Here is a 20,508-nt window from a genome sequence, read left to right on the forward strand (position 1 = left end):
ATTTCTCTCTCTGGTCCCTTCTTAAGACTTTATAAACTACTTCAGCCCATACCTCCCTACTGAAACTGCCTAAGACCATGATACTCAGTCTTGGCTGCACACTGAAATCACCTGGGTACCTTTAGAAACTACTGATGCCAAAGTCCCACCTGCAGAGATTGGGATTTCACTCTTCTGGGGCAGGCCAATGTGTTGGGAGCTTTTAAGTTCCCCAGGGGATTCTCCCATGCAGCCAGCGTGGGACCACTCACTGGTCCTGGTAGCCTAAGGTTCCTGGTGGCCTTTTCTAGTTAAATACAATGGCCTGTCTCAGTCTTCATTGTTCTTGCCCTCCCTACAGCCTTGGACACTATTGATGACTCCCTGGTTCTTGAAACTTGCTTTCTTTTGGAGGACATTATTCTGTATCTCCTGTCTTATTTCCCTCTTCTGTGCTAACTAGTCCAGCTATGGGCATCTTTCCAGACTCCATTTCTGGCCTTCTATTCTACACCTATCTTCCTTGGGCTTCAACTGTTATCTCTGTGCCCAAATCTCCCAATTTTACATCTCAAAATTGATTTTATTCATTCAGCAAATATTTATTCAGCCTGGCATTGTCCTGGATGCTGGCATACCGTGATGCACAGTATAGACAAAGTTCCTGCTTTCTACACTGCAAGCCCTCTGCACTAAAGGATACCACCACTTGAAACTGTTTTCACCAAACTAGAGAAAGACTCATCATTTTCCCTCATAAATAAACACCTCTTCTTAACTACCAAATGTTATCAGTGACAATGCTTTTGCACTCGTTTTCTGGGTTCAAAATTTAGAAATTATTTTAGAAATTTTACTCCTTTCTTCTTTACCCTCTATGTTCAACATGTCACCTGGTTTTGAGGTTTGCTGCTTCTTTCCTTTTGGTTTGCAGTGTCTCATACTAGTTTTATCCATGCCCTTTCTCTTCATGCCATGTAACTCAGGTTTTCATCACTTCCTACAGAGACAACCACTGACACTTTTTTGTTGGGATTCTTCTCTACCTACCTTCATTGGCTCCTGGGCTAATCTCCCTAAAACCCACCATGCCACTCCCCTGCACTTGTGCCCTCTTTTTGTTTATTTTGCGGTATGTGGGCCTCTCACTGTTGTGGCCTCTCCCGTTGCGGAGCACAGGCTCCGGACGCGCAGTCTCAGTGGCCATGGCTCACGGGCCCAGCTGCTCCGCGGCATGTGGGATCTTCCTGGACTGGGGCACGAACCCATGTCCCCTGCATCGGCAGGCGGACTCTCAACCACTGTGCCACCAGAGAAGCCCTGTGCCCTCTTATTCATGACCTTGTCTAGCACAAATTCCTGTGCCTGATTTTTAATGCCCTTCTTAATTTGCTGCCAACTCTTCTTGGCCACTTTCCTCTTTCATTTTTTTATTCAGTTCCATCTTTTCAAGAGGTTTACCCATCCTACAGAAGAAAGCACATGTGACTGGGCTTATGAAGGCAGAGTTTCAGTCCTGGTTCTGCTGCACGCTGACCATGTCATAACTCACCTCCCTAGTCTCTAGCTGACTTCCTATGCTAATGAGGGAGTGGGTGTCTAGGACCCTAAAGTCCCTATCTGTTTTCAAAATTAGCACTCTACTCTCCTCCGTTAGATGCAAATATTGTCTGTTCCGGCTGGTCTGCTCATGGTTTACCCATGGACCAGGAGAATCCCCGCTTTATGCTGCCAGCCCAGCCTGGGGTGTCCTCTCTTCCCCATTCACCCTTCAAATTCACTCCAACCATCAAGGCCCACCTGAGACTTAGCTTCTTTGTGAAATCTTCCCAAACTTCTTGGACTGGCCATCCATTGGTTATCTCTTCCTCGGCTGAACTCTCATTACATTTTGCATTAGTACCACTCCATACAGCACTGGATTTAGTCGTTTATTGGACTCACTTTCTGAAGTATCCCCTCAACTAGACTGTATCTAGTCAAGACAGGCTGTGTACCTTATACTTTTCCAAGTTCCACCTTTACTGACTAGTTTAGTGTTGACTGATTGAGTCTAAAGTAGACAGAGTTCTTCTGGGCTTCCTTCTTAGATCTGCCCATTAAATTCAGAAATATGAAAAATCTGGATTTTGCAGGACCTTGGAAGTAACCAAGTTCTCCAGATTTTGGACCCCAAGAATCTAAAACATTCTAGTGTGAACATTCTAGTTTGGATCTCTTGGAAGAATAGTGATACAGGGTGGTGAAAGACCAGAAGGTCTCCAGAATCCTGACAGATCTGCAAATTCCAGTGAAGCATCCAAGTATGCAGAGATGTCAGTTTTTAGAGCTCCTAAGATAGGCTCGTGTGTGTGTGTGTGTGTGTGTGTGCACGCACACGCTCGCGTGTAAGGTATGCATAACCTAGAAGATGCAAACTGGTCACAATCACAGTGGTTTAGAATATGCTATGACCCACAGTGGCAGAAAGTATCAGACAAAATAGGAACAACAAAATTTCATGATTCCTGGGAGGTGGAAAGGAGACAATAACTGGACTAATCTAAAGCCCTATGAATTAAAACCCATGTAAATACAAATGTATGTGTAAATCCTATTGCTTATTCTGACATTCTCTATATGACGAGAACCCTTTATTCTGTAAATATGATACTTAAAAAATCTGGATTTATAAACAGAGATAAATTGGGGGCTATTGTTTATAAAAAAAAGAAGTCTTCATGGACATATGCTTAAAAATAAGCTCACATTCTGAGGCTTTAAAAAATAAACGTCTAAAACTCAATTTACACACAGCATTTTCAAGAATGCAGTTATGTTTTGACTGAAAGCACACTTGTGTTTTACTTACAGACTTCTTGGAGGCGTAGTATAGTCCTTTGACAGAGGCAGCCTTGGATGCCCATTTACACTTCTCTGTCCCTCTACCTGGAAAGGGAATACTTACCATAACAAGAGTCTGTGACCGAGCAGGAGGCGGCAAAATCTATCTGTAGGAATGAATCCTCATTCACAGCAATGTCTGTGGTGACCACATAACGGGTGCTGGCCTTTTCGATGAAGACTAGGGCATCACCAGTAGAGCCACACACAGGCATCTTGGTGCCTCCGGGGTGAAGCAGCCATTTCCTACTGTCCAGAGTTGTGAAATCATCCTCCAAGACTGTATTACCAGAAATATTTCCCCCAATAAGAATCTGAAATATATTTTTTAAAAAAACAACTTTTCAATTTGTTTTCGAGATAGGAGAAAGTTCATTTCTTTTTGTTTGTTTGTTTTTATCTGTCAGATCGCTCAGAACTGGCATGATACAGCAAGCATAATGTTAGAGGGCCTTTCAGAATGCTCCTGTTTATGTGGTCTGCTTGCCCACCTGGCAAAAAGCTACAGAAACAAATCGAAAGACTGACAAAACCATTCACAGCCTTCATGGGCCAAATTGTGCCTTTGGAAACTACACGTACCCAAGCTGGGAACGCAATGTTTGGCTTACATTATTTTCCATGTAAAATTTCTATTTAAGGACAGTTGTACCCTAAGGCATTTCAGTTCCAATTCTTTGCATGGATTCTACCATTTGTTAACAGGTTCTTTGAGTTCTATTTGATATGCATATTATTATGTATGAAGATCCTTTAGAACTGCCCATAAGGATGTTAGAGAGATTTACTTATTTTTTCTTTAAAGGCTACGAAAGAGGATTGGGCAACTACTGCATGTGGCACCAATGCTAATTTGCACATTTTCCTTTTCAGAGAATTATAGCCTTGTATCACGCTGGATAAGGTCCCTCTATCCATATGGCAGAATCCTCTATGAGCAGAACCTGGGCCTTCTGTTGCGTCATTTGTTTTTATAGGTTCAGGCAGTTGAAGGAATAGAAAAGGAAAGGAACCTAAATGCCACATCTAATCTAGCCATGTGCCCTTGGGTAAGTCACCCAACTGTGGGTACTGGGCTTCCTCTACTGAGCGAGGGGTTGGACTCACCGCTTTCTAAAGCCATATTTAGCTCAAGTGACAACATTGTAACAGTTAATCCTGAAGGGACTGACCTGGTCGATTACCCAGGGACTGTAGAAGTGCCCATTTTCAGATGGTTGCCACCAGCGGAGACGTGTAGAAGCAGAACGGGCTTTCAAAGGTATCTCCAGGGCTATGTACCTGCCCACGTTGCTGGAGTTGCTGAAAAGGAACTCTTGAAGGAGACTCCACGAGAGGCCACCATTGAGAGAATATTGTAGAAGCACAGGTTGGCTCCTGGGGTCTGGAACACCTTTACCACATCCCAGTCTCATGAAGAACTGCACAAATCTGATATGAGTAAAATCTACTGTAGACTTTTACTTGAGTGAAAATTCACACCATTGACAAAAGACAAGTGCACAGGATAATAGGGGGAATGTACAGCTTTAATGAATATCATGATTTAACGAACGTCCGAAGCAACTGTTTCAAAGCCTGACTTCCCTTTTTAATGTGAAAGGGAGTTAATAAAATGTAAGTCTGAAAAAGGCTACTCTGTACCCATATTTATATTTAGCACCCCTCCAGAGGGGAGAGTCTGAGGGAAGTGAGCATTCACTGCACCCTCTTGCTCTTCTGTAAGAAGATGGGAGGGGTCCAAAGGCTGTCCAAGTTTGGGAGTGTGTATTGCTATCTATTCAAGATAAATTTGTATCCTTGTCCTTAGTATCTGAAACTGAAAGAATGTAATCAATGTAGTTTATGCCATTTATTGGCAAAATCATCCATTCCCTGGTTTTACCAGTAGTTTTCCAGATCTCATATTGTTGGTTTTGTGAGACACATTGAAATTCACCAGTTGTAGCACCTCTCTGTGAAAGGCCAGGCATCTTTTGAAAGAGGTGTGTCAAACCTGAGCCTCTTTTCTGTCTTTTGTGCTGGGGGCAGGAGAGCATGAGAGTGGGGTGGTGGTGGTGGTGGGCTGTGCCAGGCTCTGACTGTTGCTGGGTCTGGGATGGATGATACTGGCCATCGAGAACTGTGGCAGTGAGCCAGTGGCAGTCTTCCCAGCTGGCAGGGAGGTGGACAGAGTGGCAGCAACCAGCTGGGGTGCCAGTGAAAACCAGCTCACATGTTACCTTTGGCAGGCGAGCTGCTGGTGCCTGGTCTGGCCGCTGTGCTAGCTGGTAATGCAGAATGAATTTCATATGCAACCCAACACACATACCCAATTATGGATGCATGTCAAACATATGAAATATATTGGGGCTTACAATAAAAGTTAGCAGTTCCATATATAAAATCATGCACTCTTCATGGGTTCCTCCCCTCCCCCATCTCCACTAACTGGGCATTCACTTACCTCATAACCCTGAGAAAATTGGGATTTTATATGGAGGTCAATATATGCAAATCTTACACAGCATGCTACTGAGATGAGATAAATAATGGAGCTTTTAACATTGGATTAATGACAAAAATACATGGTTAGTGCCTTGTGAAGTTTATATCTATAAAAACAATAATCATTTACAGAGAAACACTTTTAGCACATTGTCTACTTGTATTGGGAAAATGTTTATATTAATTTATAGATAAACCATGTTAGAATTATTTGGAAAAATCTAATAATTTCTAAATTAGAGAACTCAGCTGCCAATGATAAATCTTAAATAAAGAGAAACAAACTACATGTATTAAAATAGGATGGAGATAAATAAAATCTTGCTTTCTATAACTGTAAAATTATTATCTCATAGATAGAGTTGTATTTTCTATGAAGCACGATCAAATTTATAATTCAATAAATGAAAGACTTAGGAGGAAGAAGAGGATAAATATGTCACAGTGTATGTTAAGATACTCTGAAATGTTTCAAAAGATGAAACATGATTTCTTTGTTCACTGGCAAAAGTAGGTCAGGGTTCCATTTTATACATGTTAAACTGTATTTTCTATTTTACTGGCTAAGTTTTTGGCTCATCAAATGATCAAGGGATACACATCTTGACAGGACATAATCCTCTGAGCCAGTTTAAAATGTTTGTTTCTGAGTGACTGTGCTCAATTTAGAAAATGAGTGCTTTGAATGTATGAGCAAATCATTGGAAAGAAATGCTTATAAACAATAAGGCTACACTTTAGATGTTCTTAAATTGCTAATGGATATAAAATTAACTGAATAATTTGTGGATGTATTGTATTTCAATTAAGCTTTCTCCTAAGAATGGTAAATAACTTCTACATAGTCCAAGTGCTAATGAAAAGTATTCTGTAGAAGGTGGATAAAGAAGATGTAACATTACTTTCTTGAAGTTAAAGTGAGTTAAACGTTGTCATTTCCTGGTCAGCCACCATGTAGAAGACCAGGTATAAACCTCTGTCCATTTAGCTGCGTTTCATTTCTGATCCAGTTATTGTTCAAATCTCTCTCAGTTTTAGAATGGAAATTATATAAATTGTGTCTTAATGGAGTCTTTGACAAGAGAGAAGCTCAGCATTTACAATGGAAGGCCTTGTCCTTGAGATCTCTGTTTCTTTCAGATTTGATTATGTTCTGCTACTTTATATTACAAGGTGGCTCTTCAACAGCGTTTAAAAATGATTACCTAGCATGTGATAAATCCAGATCTCGTGTCATCAACATGCGTAAGCCATCTTCATTGAAAAAGAGGTTGTTTCCACTGGAAAGGATTCCACACTTCCGAGATGGCTTTCCACCACTCATTAATAAGAATCTATCAGATTCTAGCTGACCTGAAAAAAGTGGAAAATGTGGTTTACCTATGACCCCAAATACAGTCATATTATTTTTTTAAAGGAATATAGTAAGTGCTTTGTGCAGTTTTAAAATATGAAGTCATGAATATTGAAGCCATATATTTGGGGGATAAGAAGTATCTTCAACAGTTTAGCTTGTTTGAACTGTTTCACGTTGGCTGTATGATTTAAGGGTCCACGTGACAGAGGGAGGAGGCTTTTCCTGAGTATCTACGGTCCAGCCAAATTGTTCCCTCCTTCTGTTCCTCTGCACTGCAAAAAAAGACACTGGCTAGTCAGAGTGGTTCAGCCCAAAATTAAAAAAGGGTAATGAGATCTTTCCCCTGGCCTCTTCACTGTGTCCTTGCTACTGAGAGGACAGTATCAGGCCAGTGTTATATAATATTTAAAAAACCACAATTTTAATGGGAGAAATTTCAGTATAATTTAATATTTCCTATTAAATAATGTCTTTCAAAACCAGCTTGCCAATCTCTTTAGATATTCACCTTAGATCTAATTTACTTTTTTGATTGTGGTAAAATGTATATAACATAAATTTTGCCATTTTTGCTATTTTAAAGTTAATGATTCAATGGCTTTCAGTACATTCACAATGTTGTAAAACCACGTTGTGTTGTGCTAACTAGCTCCAGAATTTTTTCATCACCATAAAGAAAACCTTGTACCCATTAAGCAGTTACTGCCCATTTCACCCTCACCCAGCCCCTGGCAACCACTAATCTCCTTTCTGTCTCTATGGATTTGCCTATTTTGAGTGTTTCATAAAAATGGAATCATGGCATGTGGCCTTTTGTGTCTGACTTCTTTCTCTTAGTATAATGTTTTCAAGGTTCATCTATATTATAGTATGTATCAGTATTTCATTCCTTTTTTATGGCTGAATAATATTCCATAGTATTGATATACCTAAACCTAATTCTAAAATATATCTTAAAACCATAGATATATTATAAAAAATTTATAGACAACTTGGGAAAAAGAAAAAATTTTTTAATCCTACTATCCTAACAGAGATAGCTATTACATTTATTTAAGACTTTCTCTTGTGAGAATGTTTTTCCAGTATTATCAGAAAGCATATCCAATGGATATACAATTAACTATGAATAATTTCAATCATTAGAGCACATACATTTTTCTACTTTGTCACATATCTTCATACATAATGACATTAGATTCTAGGTATAACTGAGGTGCATAAAGTGACAAAAGGCTGCATAATGAGTTGGTGATAAAGCAATGACAAGAATTTATATTTCTGGAAACTTGCTCCTCCTACCCAAGATTAACCCTCTATAGACATTTTCCAAAATTATCATTGATCAGAAATTACATGTGATAGAAAAAAATGGCTAAACTAGCCTTAGTTCTTCTCAATTATGGTCTTGTTCACTCTCACTGACCATTGTTTCAAGAATGGAACCCTATGAAATTCAGAACTAAATGAAGGCTTGGGTGGTCCCAAACGTAATGATAAATAATGAAATATCAGAGTAGAACTTAATGATTACTTCTACATTACAAATTGTGCTTAATGTATAAGTTCTTTCACAAAGCTACATAGATTTTATATGAAGAAATTACCTTCAAAATCATCCTTGAGAAAATCAGGATTTTTGGTGCTTATTTTACAGGTTGGACCTGAGTAGCCAGGATCACATATACACTTGGTTCCATTGATACAACTCCCGTGTCCGTTACACATCTCTTCACATTGGGGACCGATATAAACATTATCAATGGCCCATGTCACTGGCTGAGAGCCAGCAGGATAAAATCCTTGGTACCATCTGAAACGCACAGATCTGGAAAAGAGATACAAGCCCTTCAAAGTCTAATCAACACATTAATCTAAGTAAGCACATCTGATCAATGAGCAGGGGCAGTTACTACCTCTGCATCACACTCAAGAAGTACAAAACATGATTCAACATTTCAGGACCATAAACTCCATTCCTCAAACTCCAGGATTTTGCCAATAAAGTTCCTGCTTTATATAAGCCCTTTCCAATCCTATCACTATGTCAAAATTCCACTTAAGCTTCCACCTTTTTCAATATTGACTTTTCTTGGTAATGATTTTTCCATTAAATACTGTCTATGTTCTACATAACTAATCTTTTTTTAATGGAGGTAAAATTCACAAAGTATAAAAGTAATAATTAACCATTTAAAGTGTACAATTTGGTGGTGTTTAGTACCTCCACAGTGTTAGCCAGCTCTCACCTCTATCAAGTTCTAAGACACTTTCATCACCCCAAAGGAAACCCTGTGCCCATTAAGTATTCTCCCCTACACCCAGCCCCTGGCAACCACTAATCTGCTTCCTGTCTCTGTGGATTTACCTATTCTGGATATTCCATATAAATGGAATCATATGCTATATGAGCTTTAATGTCTGGTTTTAGTCAGTTATCCTAATGTTTTCAGGGTTTATCCATGTTGTAGCAAGTATAAGAATTTCATCCTTTTTTATGACTGAATAATATTCAATTGTATGGCGATATCAACTTTATTTATCCATTCGTCAGTTGACGGACATTTGTTTTGTTTCCACCTTTTGGCTATTGTGAATAGTGCTTCTGTGAATATTCGTGTACAAGTATTTCTTTGAATACCTGTTTTCAATTTTTTTTTTGTAGAATCATAGTGAATTTGCTGGATCATATGGTAAATAACTCATCCTTTAATTTCTCTCTCTTCCATAATTTTGATGGAATTTCCATTATTATAGTTATCACAGCTGGAGGTATTTAGAAGCACACCTATTTGCCTCATTGGTTAGAGCTCCTAGAGGCCAATGCTCATACCTCTTTCTTTTTTGCACCCTTTTACGGTGCCCAGTACAGTGTTTCACACATAGCAGATGCTCAATTAATGTTTCTTGAATGTCATTTGTTATGGAAAGCCTTAAAAGCCAAACTAGGGTGTTTTGGATTTTATCCTATTGGCCACAGAAAGTCCCAAAAGATTATTTTAAAGAGAGGAGTGACAAAGTCAGATTTATTTTTAGTTCAATGTCTCTTATTTCTTAATTTCTTTTTAAATGAAACACAGTTTTCCTTTTTACCTGAAAGATGATTGTCCTATCATGTTGCTGATGATAAGTTAGCTCCTTAGAAATAATCTACATATTTAGGTAGCAGGTCAGAAATAGTTGAGTATATTTTATTATGTACAAAACTCAGTTCAAAGAAAATAGACTTTATTTCAGAGGAGCTAGATATAGAGATGGCATGTGCACTCATATTTGTACCCTGTGAATCTATCCAATCTTCAATTATATAGAAACCAAATTCAGAGTAGTTCTTTTTATTTGAGAAACAGGAATTAGAAGTCAGTATTAGAAGCATTTACTAGACTTCTAAAGTTTAGCAGATAGTAAAGCAGCTGGAGTCAAGTTCCCACATATAATTTTAACCCTAATTTCATTGTTTATTCAAGACTCCAACTATGTTAAGCTGCCCCCAAAATGCCAGTTCATAATTAACTTTTATTTTCTAATACTTGTCAGAGTTTAGTCTTGGCAAGAAGCACTTCCTACCTTTTGAACTTTCGGTCTGCTGAGCTGAGGGAAACGGCTGGAGTTTTCCTTTGAACAAAGCCTACGTCGATTTTGTTTGAACTTCTTATTTATTCAAATGTTCTGAATACAAATGAACCACCTTGGTTGGATATTTATTATTGTTCACCTGCCTTGACATAGAAACTGCAGGCACTATGATAAATGGACTGAAGGGTCTGGTTTCACTGTGGTTCCCAGTCTGCTGAAATCTTATTTTGAAAATTTCTCACTGCCACCCTCCCTGGTGAATGTCAGCATCTGTTCTCCCAAGCCAGTGGTATTCAAAAGAATCTGTTTTTTTTATGTAAACTTAAAATTTCAAGCACACAGCAGTGTTTTCATTAAATAGGGGTTTTGGGTGACTCATTATGAAATTGCATAAAGCAAAAGCAATTAGCAAGTTTTAAAGACAAAAAGACTCTAAATGAAAAAGACACAAGGGTGATGTGAATAAAATTCGATGGAAGCTCAATTCTTATGCTTCAAATGTGAATTGACTACATGTAGAGGCAAGAAACAGCCATTTCTGCACCTGAAACATTTAGTATAGTTTTTTGGTACCTAGTGTCCTGTGAGTGCACAGAAAAAGGCAATTTAAACATGGGTAATATATTTTTTTAGCATGTAGTACTTGTGCCATTATTATGTACCATGCTGAATACAAACCAAGGAATGGTTCACTGAGTTGGAGAAAATTTAACTTTTGCCTTCCAGCAATTCATGCCTGTGTGGGTCTTAAGAAGAGTGCTAATTGTTTTCCTGAAACAAGGACTAGACAACACTTCTAAGGCAAATTCTTCTCTTTGCAGAAGCAGTTGAAGGCAGTTTGAAAGGTAGGTTTACACCACTGTGAGAGTGGGCATGCCTCCTTAACAGATTTACTTTCCTTTCATAGAAATGAAAATCACATGGAATGTAAATAACATGATGGTTTAAGTTCTGTACCTTTATAATTAGAGGAGGTATATTTTAAACTGACTCCCAATATACCAGTCAGTGAAAATACAGATGTCTGCATTTCTCTCGTTCAAATTACATCTCCATGCCTTAAGTGTAAGCACAGCCTGGTGGACAAAGCCAACTGGTAATGATGCAGGCTCCATGATCCTGGAGCACTGTCCTGGGGTGGGTACTTTCAGTTAGTACCTCTGGTTGGCAGTGACTGTATATCGGATTATTTTCATGTGGGAACTTGCGGAAGCAAGTCTCAGTTGTGAAGACAATCTAAAATCATGGCCTTCACCCTATCTTTAGGGTTGTTTTCTATTTAATCTAATTCTTAGCTGAGCAACTGGAAGAAATTAGTGGTCCACTAAAAAGGAAACCTGGAGCTTTTCACAGTACCATAATGATCATGGGTATTGGTCAAAGGAGCCGAAGTGATTGTTTATCCAGCCATTTTCCCCTGACTGCACTGCCCATAAGCACAGATTTTTGGCATTTATGTTTCTGTTGCAACGCTTGGCCTTCTGGCTGTAGCTGATTTGCTCAGATTTTCTTTTCTAGAAATGTAGAATTAAGAGTTCCAGAAAATGAGAGCTGGAGTTTGCTGACTGATGTTAATATAGCATGATAAAAAGGAGGATCACGAACTCCTTTTGCTGATGTCCCCAAACCTCCTGAGTGAAGTCCATGCTCTTCCCCAGTATTTTTCTAATAAGTTCTTCCACTTTTTTAGTAAGCCTCTTTATATTTCTCGCAACATATGATCTTAAATAACACAACTGATTTTGGATAAAAAGTTTTTCCTCAGCTATTTCCCCCTGCTCAATTCTGCTACAGACAAGTTCACACCCCACCCCCGAACACCCCAATAGCAGCTTTCCAGTTGTGCTGGCTGAGTCTACAGCTCTATTTATTCCTGGTCTTCAGAGATTCTCCTTGCCTCCTCAGCTGTCACTTCTAAAGAATCTTGAGGAGAAGGGATTCCCTGGTGGTGCAGTGGTTGGGGGTCCGCCTGCCGATGCAGGGGACACGGGTTCATGCCCCGGGCCCAGAGGATCCTACGTGCCGCGGAGCGGCTGGGCCCGTGAGCCATGGCCGCTGAGCCTGCGCGTCCGGAGCCTGTGCTCCGCAACGGGAGAGGCCACAACAGTGAGAGGCCCGCGTACCGCAAAAAAAAAAAAAAAAAAAAAATTTGCTAATGATATGATGAGGAGTGAATGGATTTATGTTCAAAGAGAATGAAAACTTTTGAAGATTCACTTTCACCCTTTTGGAAAAGTACTAGGTGTTAGTAGTTTTGCTTTAAGACTCAAGACTTCTAATTATGCTGAGTTTCACATCAGGAATGTAAATCTACCTCCATTTGAAAGTATGATATTAGTACTTCCTTCTTTTTTTGGCATACCCTTAAGGTTTTTTTTTTTTTTTTTTTTTTTTTGCGGTGACGCACAGGCTCAGTGGCCATGGCTCACGGGCCCAGCCGCTCCGCGGCATGTGGGATCTTCCCGGACCAGGACACGAACCCGTGTCCCCTGCATCGGCAGGCGGACTCTCAACCACTGCACCACCAGGGAAGCCCCTACCCTTAAGTTTTTATTCTGAGAGTAAAGACAAATTCTGAGGCAGACTGCTTTGCTGACTTCCTCTCTTTGTTCACTTATACTGTTAGTTTTATTTTTTTGAACTATACTTTTCATTCCTATTGGAATTGAAGTCCTTTATCTCCAAATAGCTTTTCAACAGAAGAGTCAAATATATGTAACAAGAATGTTGAGAAAGGTTGAAAAAGTAGAAATGCCTGGGGAAAGAGCGCTAACAAATTTTTTTTTATGAGACACCTGGAATATTCTGTGGGCTTCCATCCTCCATATGTGCCCTCTCCTTGCACGAAAGACTTAGGCAGATGTTCGAAAGTAAAAATTCTAACTGCATTTATATTGTGCGGTAGGGGGCAGAAGGGAGACGGATTATAACACTAGGGGAAAACCATATTTCTGTTGCTTCCTAATTGATCTAATAAAGACCCATGGGGATATGAACCCCAGGAGGGGGTGCTGCCCAGGGTGTGCTCCTTTAAATCTATCTTCAAACTATGAATTAGTAGTATGTCAGTGCAGTTCGTATGTTTTAAACATCCACTGATCTACTTTCAGTGGAGAACTGAGGAAGAAATGTAAAGTGAAAATTTCCCTGATAAAGTGGCAAGGCAACCATGACATCATGGAGAAAACTGTGAAATGAGAAGAACATGGTGCAAAGCAGCAGGTCCTTACCCGCAAAGGTGCAGCTTCCCAAAGTGCACAACCTCCCTCCTCCAGCCCTGGGTGGTCCCCGCGTAGTAGGTGCTGCTTGGGTGGTGCTCCGTGGAGCACAAAGAGCTGACATGGCTGCTGCTGTGGTAGCAGAGGGGGAGCAGCAGGTGCCAGGTCGCCCCAAAGTCCCTGGAAAATTCCAGTCTGACCGGATCAGCAGAGGAGCTATCAGTTGAGCATCCAACATTGATCTTGGTGAAGAAGAAAAAATGAAACAAATTACCTCAGAGCAACCAGCCTTGAAATGATTCACCACTTCATGATTTTCTCGAGAGTCCATTTTCCTGGGAACTGTCTTGCTGAAATACTTAACACCATGAAATTCTGTTTTGCCTGAGTAATACTGCATATTACTTTTAAATAATACTTTTTCATAAAGAACCTCAAAGGGCCTCATGAAAAATTTACTTTCCCTCATTTTATAAAAAGCTAGGAAGTGAATAAGGCAGAGGTTGGCAGGGAATTCCATATTTTACCTTTAGCCCACTTTCACTGCCAAGCCAAGCAAATTGTAATGAAAAGACTGCTTCCCTAATTCTAACCGTTAGCTTTTTTTCAGACTGCTGGAGGGAAAGAAGACCTTCTACTTTCCTTCTTGTGATACCTTCAAATAATCCCCAAAGTTCTGCACATAGAGAATCTTCAGTATGTTTTCAGTCTTAGAACAAAATACAATTATTGTCACTATTTCCCTGGCATAGGGAGAATATTCTCAGAAAGACCTTTTTAACTATTAGGGAAATAACCACTCCATTCCTTTTTCACACTTTCAAGTGAATTAAACTAAAACTTAAATAAAGTATGTGATTCTTCCTATGAAAAAACTTTCCCACTTCCAACTGGGGTCAACATTTTCTTGCTGTCAGAGCAACCAGATATATTTATACAATATTTGTTGTTGTTGAACTTACTCCTCTTACCTTCTCATGAGTAAACTATTGACATTTGATAAACTTTTCAGCTATAGGCATTTTTCTCTACCTAGATTCTTCTGATAACAGAACTCTTGAAAGGGCCACAGGGATTACTTTTTATTAACATTTAAAGCATAAGTGTTAGAAAACATAACAGAAGGTTATATAAGTAACTTAAAATAAAATCAGAAAATATAACAGAAAGCTTAAAATAGATAGAGAATAATTTCTCCACTAAGGCATCATTTGGTCTCTGACTTTAAGATGAAAGAAACAACTCTAATTTAGAGGATGCAGACAGTTAATCTAGAGCAAATATTCAAGATTTTTGTTGATGAAATTAGGCACTGTCCAATGGTTGGTATAGATTTCAGCTATGAAACAAGTATCTTCAAAAGTTAATGGGGCCCTCCCGGAAGGCCTCGGGGCACAGTGGTCCCACCCCCTGTGCCCAGAATGGAGCCCGCGTTTCCGCAGAGCTGGAACTCCTGGCTCGGGGTCTCTTCACTCCGCCGTCACTGAACTGCCCCGGAGCCTGAGGGGAGGGCGGCCTCACTGAGGCTGCCGGCTCTGGAGGGGCCTCAGCAGCCGAAGCCGCAACAGTCCTGGGGACCACGGGCCGGATCACTCATCCTGGGTTAAGCCAGCTGCCATGTCATGAGGACACTCAAGCAGCCCTAAGGAGAGATCCATGTGGCAAGGAACTGAGGCCTGCTACCTACAACCACGTGAGACATGAAAAAATGTTCAACATCAAGAATTATTAGGGACATGCAAATATAAACTACAAAAAGTTATCACCTCACACTAGCCTGAATTGCCATCAGAAAAAAATGTCTGCAAACAATAAATGCTGAATGGGTTTCCGAGAATGGGTACCCTCCTATGCTGTTGCTGGGATGTAAACTGGTAACAGCCACTAATCAGAACAGAATGAAGTTGCCTTTAAAAGGTAACAATTGAGCTACCATATGATCCTGCCGAACCATTAATGGGCCTATAACCCAAGAAGACCAGAATTCAGAAAGACGCAGGCACCCAAACGTGCACTGCAGCGATATTTACAATAGCCAGACATGGATGCAACCAAAATGTCCATCTACAGATGAATGGACAAAGAAGAAGTGGTCCATGTACACAATGGAATATTAGCCATGGAAAAGATGAAACAATGCCATTTGCAGCATCACAGATGAGCCTAGAGATAATCATACTACGTAAAGTAAGTCAGAAAAAGAAAGACAAATATCCGATGATATCATTTACTAGTGTTATCTAAAAATTGATACCCATGAACATATTTCCACAGAGAAAGGCCCATACAGACTTAGAAAAAGATGAAAGGAATGGAAAAATTAGGATGTTGGGGTTAACATGCATTTAATAATTCATATAAAATATATAATCAAGAAGGACCTACTGGATGCCAAGGGAGGTCTACTCAATGCTCTGTTAATGACCAACATGGGAAAGAGTCTAAACCTGATTAGATATATGTATACGTATGAATGAACCAGATTCTGTATACCTAGAACAAACACAACATTGTAATCAAATTTATTCCGATAAGAAATAAAAATTAAATTAAACAAGAAAAAGAAAAAAAAAAGTTAATGGGAATTCCCTGGCAGTCCAGTGGTTAGGACTCCATGCTACCACTGCAGGGGGCATGGGTTCTATCCCTGTCTGGGGAACTAAGATCCGTCATGCCATGTGGCATGGCCAAAAAAAAAAGTTAATACTATAGAACCCTAGCACAATGTACCTTTGGTTCTGCTGATTTTATCTAAGCTTTTGAAATATATAAACGTTTTTCTTTTATACATTATTAGTTTGCTGTCTTGAAAAATATGAGTCCGTGAATATTAATGAAATACCCAGAAATTATAAGAAACAGTATAGTATTATTTTATCTATAAAATTCATGACACCATGATAAATATTATATAAATGTGCTGGCATGGTATAGTTACATTGACCTGGATCCTAAGTAATATATAAAAATTGTGACTATAATAATACTAGAATAGTATGATCCTTTTCATTTTTATAATGTTTGAAATAATCTATTTTGACAATTTCCCATTGTAGTAGGTGAGGAGATTATGTCATAAATAAAGGACCAAAATTCAGAAATAAACCTTAGTAGGACAATTGGTTCTGCTAGTAAAAGTGAATTATGATGTAAAATCTCTTTTGTCCTTGCACAAAAATGGAAAGTCATCATGCATGATATCATCTGAGATTTTCCTCCTCTTTCCTAGCTTTTGTTCAAGATAAAATTTAAAGCATTTCTAATAGAACAAAATCAAGTACCTCAAATTGTATGATGGTGTTCTCATTCACATTCAGGTCACGAGTGGTAATGGAATGCTCACCAACTTCATTTGAAACAAACACCATAGCTGAATCTTCCTCGCTGTTATACAAGAAAACAACAAGGAATCCATTTAGGCAAAAGATCATTGTGACCTGTATAGAGCAGGGGTTTTATTTTTACCTTCTCAATTAAGTACTTACGGTGCTCCTTTGGAAGAATATGGGCAATAAAGGCCAATGTTACCACCAGGGTAGAAAAACCAATTGTCTTCTCTGGGCCCAAAGTCAAAAGTATCTAGAAGCATCACAGGGTTGTTTAAATTATTTCCATCGATGATGAAGTCATCAACAATCCAGATTTCTTCTTTCTTACCTAAGGCATTTTTGGATAAAGCAAGTTTTTTCAATGGTGAAAATCAGACGGACATTTTTGCTTATTGGAAGAAAGTAAAGGACAGAAGGAACTCAGTAACAACCAGTTAAACAGATGCCTTCTAGACACAGCAGCACAAACTAGGTAACTGTGTTTACACTGATTAAAGTGTGAAAAAATGAAGTTTCAGTGCTATTAAATTGACATTGCATGGAGCAGCTGCACTAATTTCAGAAGGCTGGTAAGAGTCTGCTGTCCTTTCCGTCACAGCGGTGCTACGGACCCTCCACCACAAGAGTGGGCTTTGAGTTATGCTTTCACGGTTTAGGGGACTCTGTAAGATACCAGAATCTGTGAGGATGGGTGGTCAGCCTGTGGATTTAGTACTGAGTTACACTAACTAGTCTATTCATGGAGTTAACTCAGGACTTTTTAGAGTCAACCCATGACTTAGAATCATGCTTCCTTCAGGCTGAAGGATCATGGCCATTGTAACACTGGCTTGATGCACAATTTTATTTAGGTGCTAAAAACTACGTGGAAGAAAATATTCTGTGTTATATAATACTTTATTTTCCCCTTAAAGCGTTTCAAAACTTGTATGTTTAGTTGAAGATATGTGGGAACATTAGAAAACTAGGAAAATCACTCCCTAGGCTGTCAGAGAATTTGACTCAGCGACTTAGGCAGGGTGTTTAAGGAAGATATTAGATAAGAAGGGTGAGCTCAGTGCTTTTGTAAAGCATTGTTTGGATTGAACTGGAAACAAGGTGATAAGACCATACCAAGCAGAAACAAGATTCCTCAAGGATGCTTTTTCACTGATTCCTACTTTTAGTAGAATTCTTACAAAATATAAAAAAGGATCTGTAAATAGGAGCCTGTAGAAACAACCTGATGATTTAAATGAAGCCACATGTGCCTCTCCCTCTCTAATCCTATCACTGTTCTAATCCTAGTAGCTTTCTTCCCTTTTCTTATTTTGGAAGCAGTTGGTGAAAACAATGAAAAACAACTGGTGAGCATTCCAAACATAACATGAAGACAACTATCCTCTGGACTGTGAAACTGGTTGCATTTCTTTTTTGGACTTTTCCTCAGTGATTATACAAGATTATTTTTTCTGTTCACAGTAAATTAAAATTATTTTTTGACTTACTAGTTATAAAGGAAATATTCATGTTAAATTTTAGAGATGGAAATATATTTTTCTTATCCATTTCTGTGTTACCCCTGCAAAGAATCTGCTTAATATGATGTCTCTGTGCTTACTTAGGCCATTAAATGCATTATTTGGTAGAGTCTGGTCCTTTATAATCAGTAGTTAGTAGAATTACAGGAAGCCATAAAACATTACAAATTTGTAAAATCTCTTTCTGTAACCACCATTTGAAAATACTGTTAAATTATACATTCACATTAGCTTATCACTGAGGCAAGTGTATGTGATAAGAATACTTTATCTCAGGCACTATCTGCTTTTTTTTTTTTTTTTTTTTTTTTTGCGGTACGCGGGTCTCTCACTGCTGTGGCCTCTGCTGTTGCGGAGCACAGGCTCCGGATGCACACGCTCAGCGGCCATGGCTCACGGGCCCAGCCGCTCCACGGCACGTGGGATCTTCCCGGACCGGGGCACGAACCTGTGTCCCCTGCATCGGCAGGTGGACTCTCAACCACTGCGCCACCAGGGAAGCCCTGGCACTATCTGCTTTGTGTCAGTCCCTCTCACTTTGTCATGGCTTTTGCTGTAATGTTGTTCTATCTCACTAATGAAGTGCCATACTCAGAAGAACTATGGGGACTTCCCTGGTGGTCCAGTGGTAAAGAATCCACCTTCCAATGCAGGGGACACGGGTTTGATCCCTGGTCGGGGAACTAGGTTCCCACATGCCTCAGGGCAGCTAAGCCCATGTGCCACGACTACCGAGCTCACGTGCCTCAACTAGAGATCCCATGTGCTGCAAACTACAGAGACCATGTGCTCTGGAACCTGCGTGCCACAACTAGAGAGAGAAAACCTGCACGCCACAACTAGAGCAATGAAAGATCCCACATACTGCAACTAAGACCCGACGCAGCCAAAAAAAAAAAACCCCAAAAAACAAAAACACATACATATTAAAAAAAAAGAACTATGTATTCCTAAATGAATTCAGTAAAAAATGTAGTTACAACTGATGAGTACCTAATGGTAGAGCTGGATTAAATTTTAAAAACCTTAGCTCTGTGACAGGATTTAGCTGTATTTACATCAAGAGAACTTACGAGTCAAGCCTGAAGATAATACATAGTCAAGTATGAAGATAAAGATATATAAAGCTAAATATTCCTTGAAACTCCTCAAAAGCGAAGCATGTAAAAGGTGCTGTGGACAGCGAAGCCACTCAGCTGACAAACCCTTCCTCCACACCTTAGGAGCAAGCATGCAAACGTGCAGCAGTCAGTTTTGATCATAGGAGAACATGTGCATTTTTACCATTGTTATAAGGTTGCCAGAGTCTGAATCTTGTAGCGTTGGTTTGGGCAGTGTATGATAAGGGAACATTAATGAAAAGTATGTTGGTCATTTGAGGAAAGTAAAATTCATCCATCAGGTGCCAGGTGATTCCCCCATTGGCGGAGAATTGTAATAGAATAGAGTGGGACCTCTCTGGGGTACCTAGAAAGAAGGTAACAGAGGCATGAACACATCATTATGAAAAGGGGGAAATGGTATGATCTTAGACTATTTTTTTGGCATCGATGCATAAGCTGACTTATATTCACATAGACACCTTAGAGTCCAAATGCTTCCGAGGCAACTTAAAGTGATGATGGGCTGGGATTTCTGTATAAATGTATCTCAAAACACACACCAAATGTTGCATTTTCACACAATAGTATCTCCCTCTTTTTCTTAGATAGGAACACATATCTTTCTGTATTTCATTTAGGAAATATTACATCAAAATTTTTTGATTCTATAGGCATCACAGTTCTACAAAGGGCCAAACATTTAAATCTCAGAATACACAGAAAATCTACTTGAGAATTTATTATATCCAAATGGCATTATTTGTCAAGAAAATCAGTTAGTTAATATGAAAGGTCAGAACGACAGAGTTGACTTTTGGGGTTCACTGTTCACATCTGTGAAAGAAAATCCCAAGTTTCCATAAGTTAAATGTTTTAAATTTAAATTTCTTACGGCTAGAAAGAAGTGGTGGAAAAAAGACTCAGGGACATGATAATAGATTTAACTACCACAGGACTGGTATGATTACTACATCTGTATGAAATTATTATAAAACAAGTAGTTATCTTACCCTTATATTAAAAGGAATATATATTATAGAACATTTGTGAACACTA

General features: G+C 39.2%; 1 protein-coding gene across 1 annotated transcript in view; it reads right to left on the bottom strand.

The window, feature by feature from the left end:
- Nucleotides 1-20,508, bottom strand: part of RELN (reelin) — a 525,441-nt gene that overhangs the window by 55,575 nt on the left and 449,358 nt on the right. Inside the window, exons 38-45 of the mRNA XM_082631643.1 lie at nt 19,634-19,816; nt 16,986-17,157; nt 16,782-16,884; nt 13,513-13,742; nt 8,314-8,534; nt 6,555-6,702; nt 4,035-4,293; nt 2,927-3,176 (exon numbers count right to left, since the gene is read on the bottom strand). Coding sequence (XP_082487769.1) covers nt 2,927-3,176; nt 4,035-4,293; nt 6,555-6,702; nt 8,314-8,534; nt 13,513-13,742; nt 16,782-16,884; nt 16,986-17,157; nt 19,634-19,816 — 1,566 coding nt within the window. The remainder of the gene's footprint in view (nt 1-2,926; nt 3,177-4,034; nt 4,294-6,554; nt 6,703-8,313; nt 8,535-13,512; nt 13,743-16,781; nt 16,885-16,985; nt 17,158-19,633; nt 19,817-20,508) is intronic.

Source organism: Mesoplodon mirus, assembly GCF_964341445.2.
Source record: "Mesoplodon mirus genome assembly, chromosome: 9".
NCBI lineage: Eukaryota > Metazoa > Chordata > Mammalia > Artiodactyla > Ziphiidae > Mesoplodon > Mesoplodon mirus.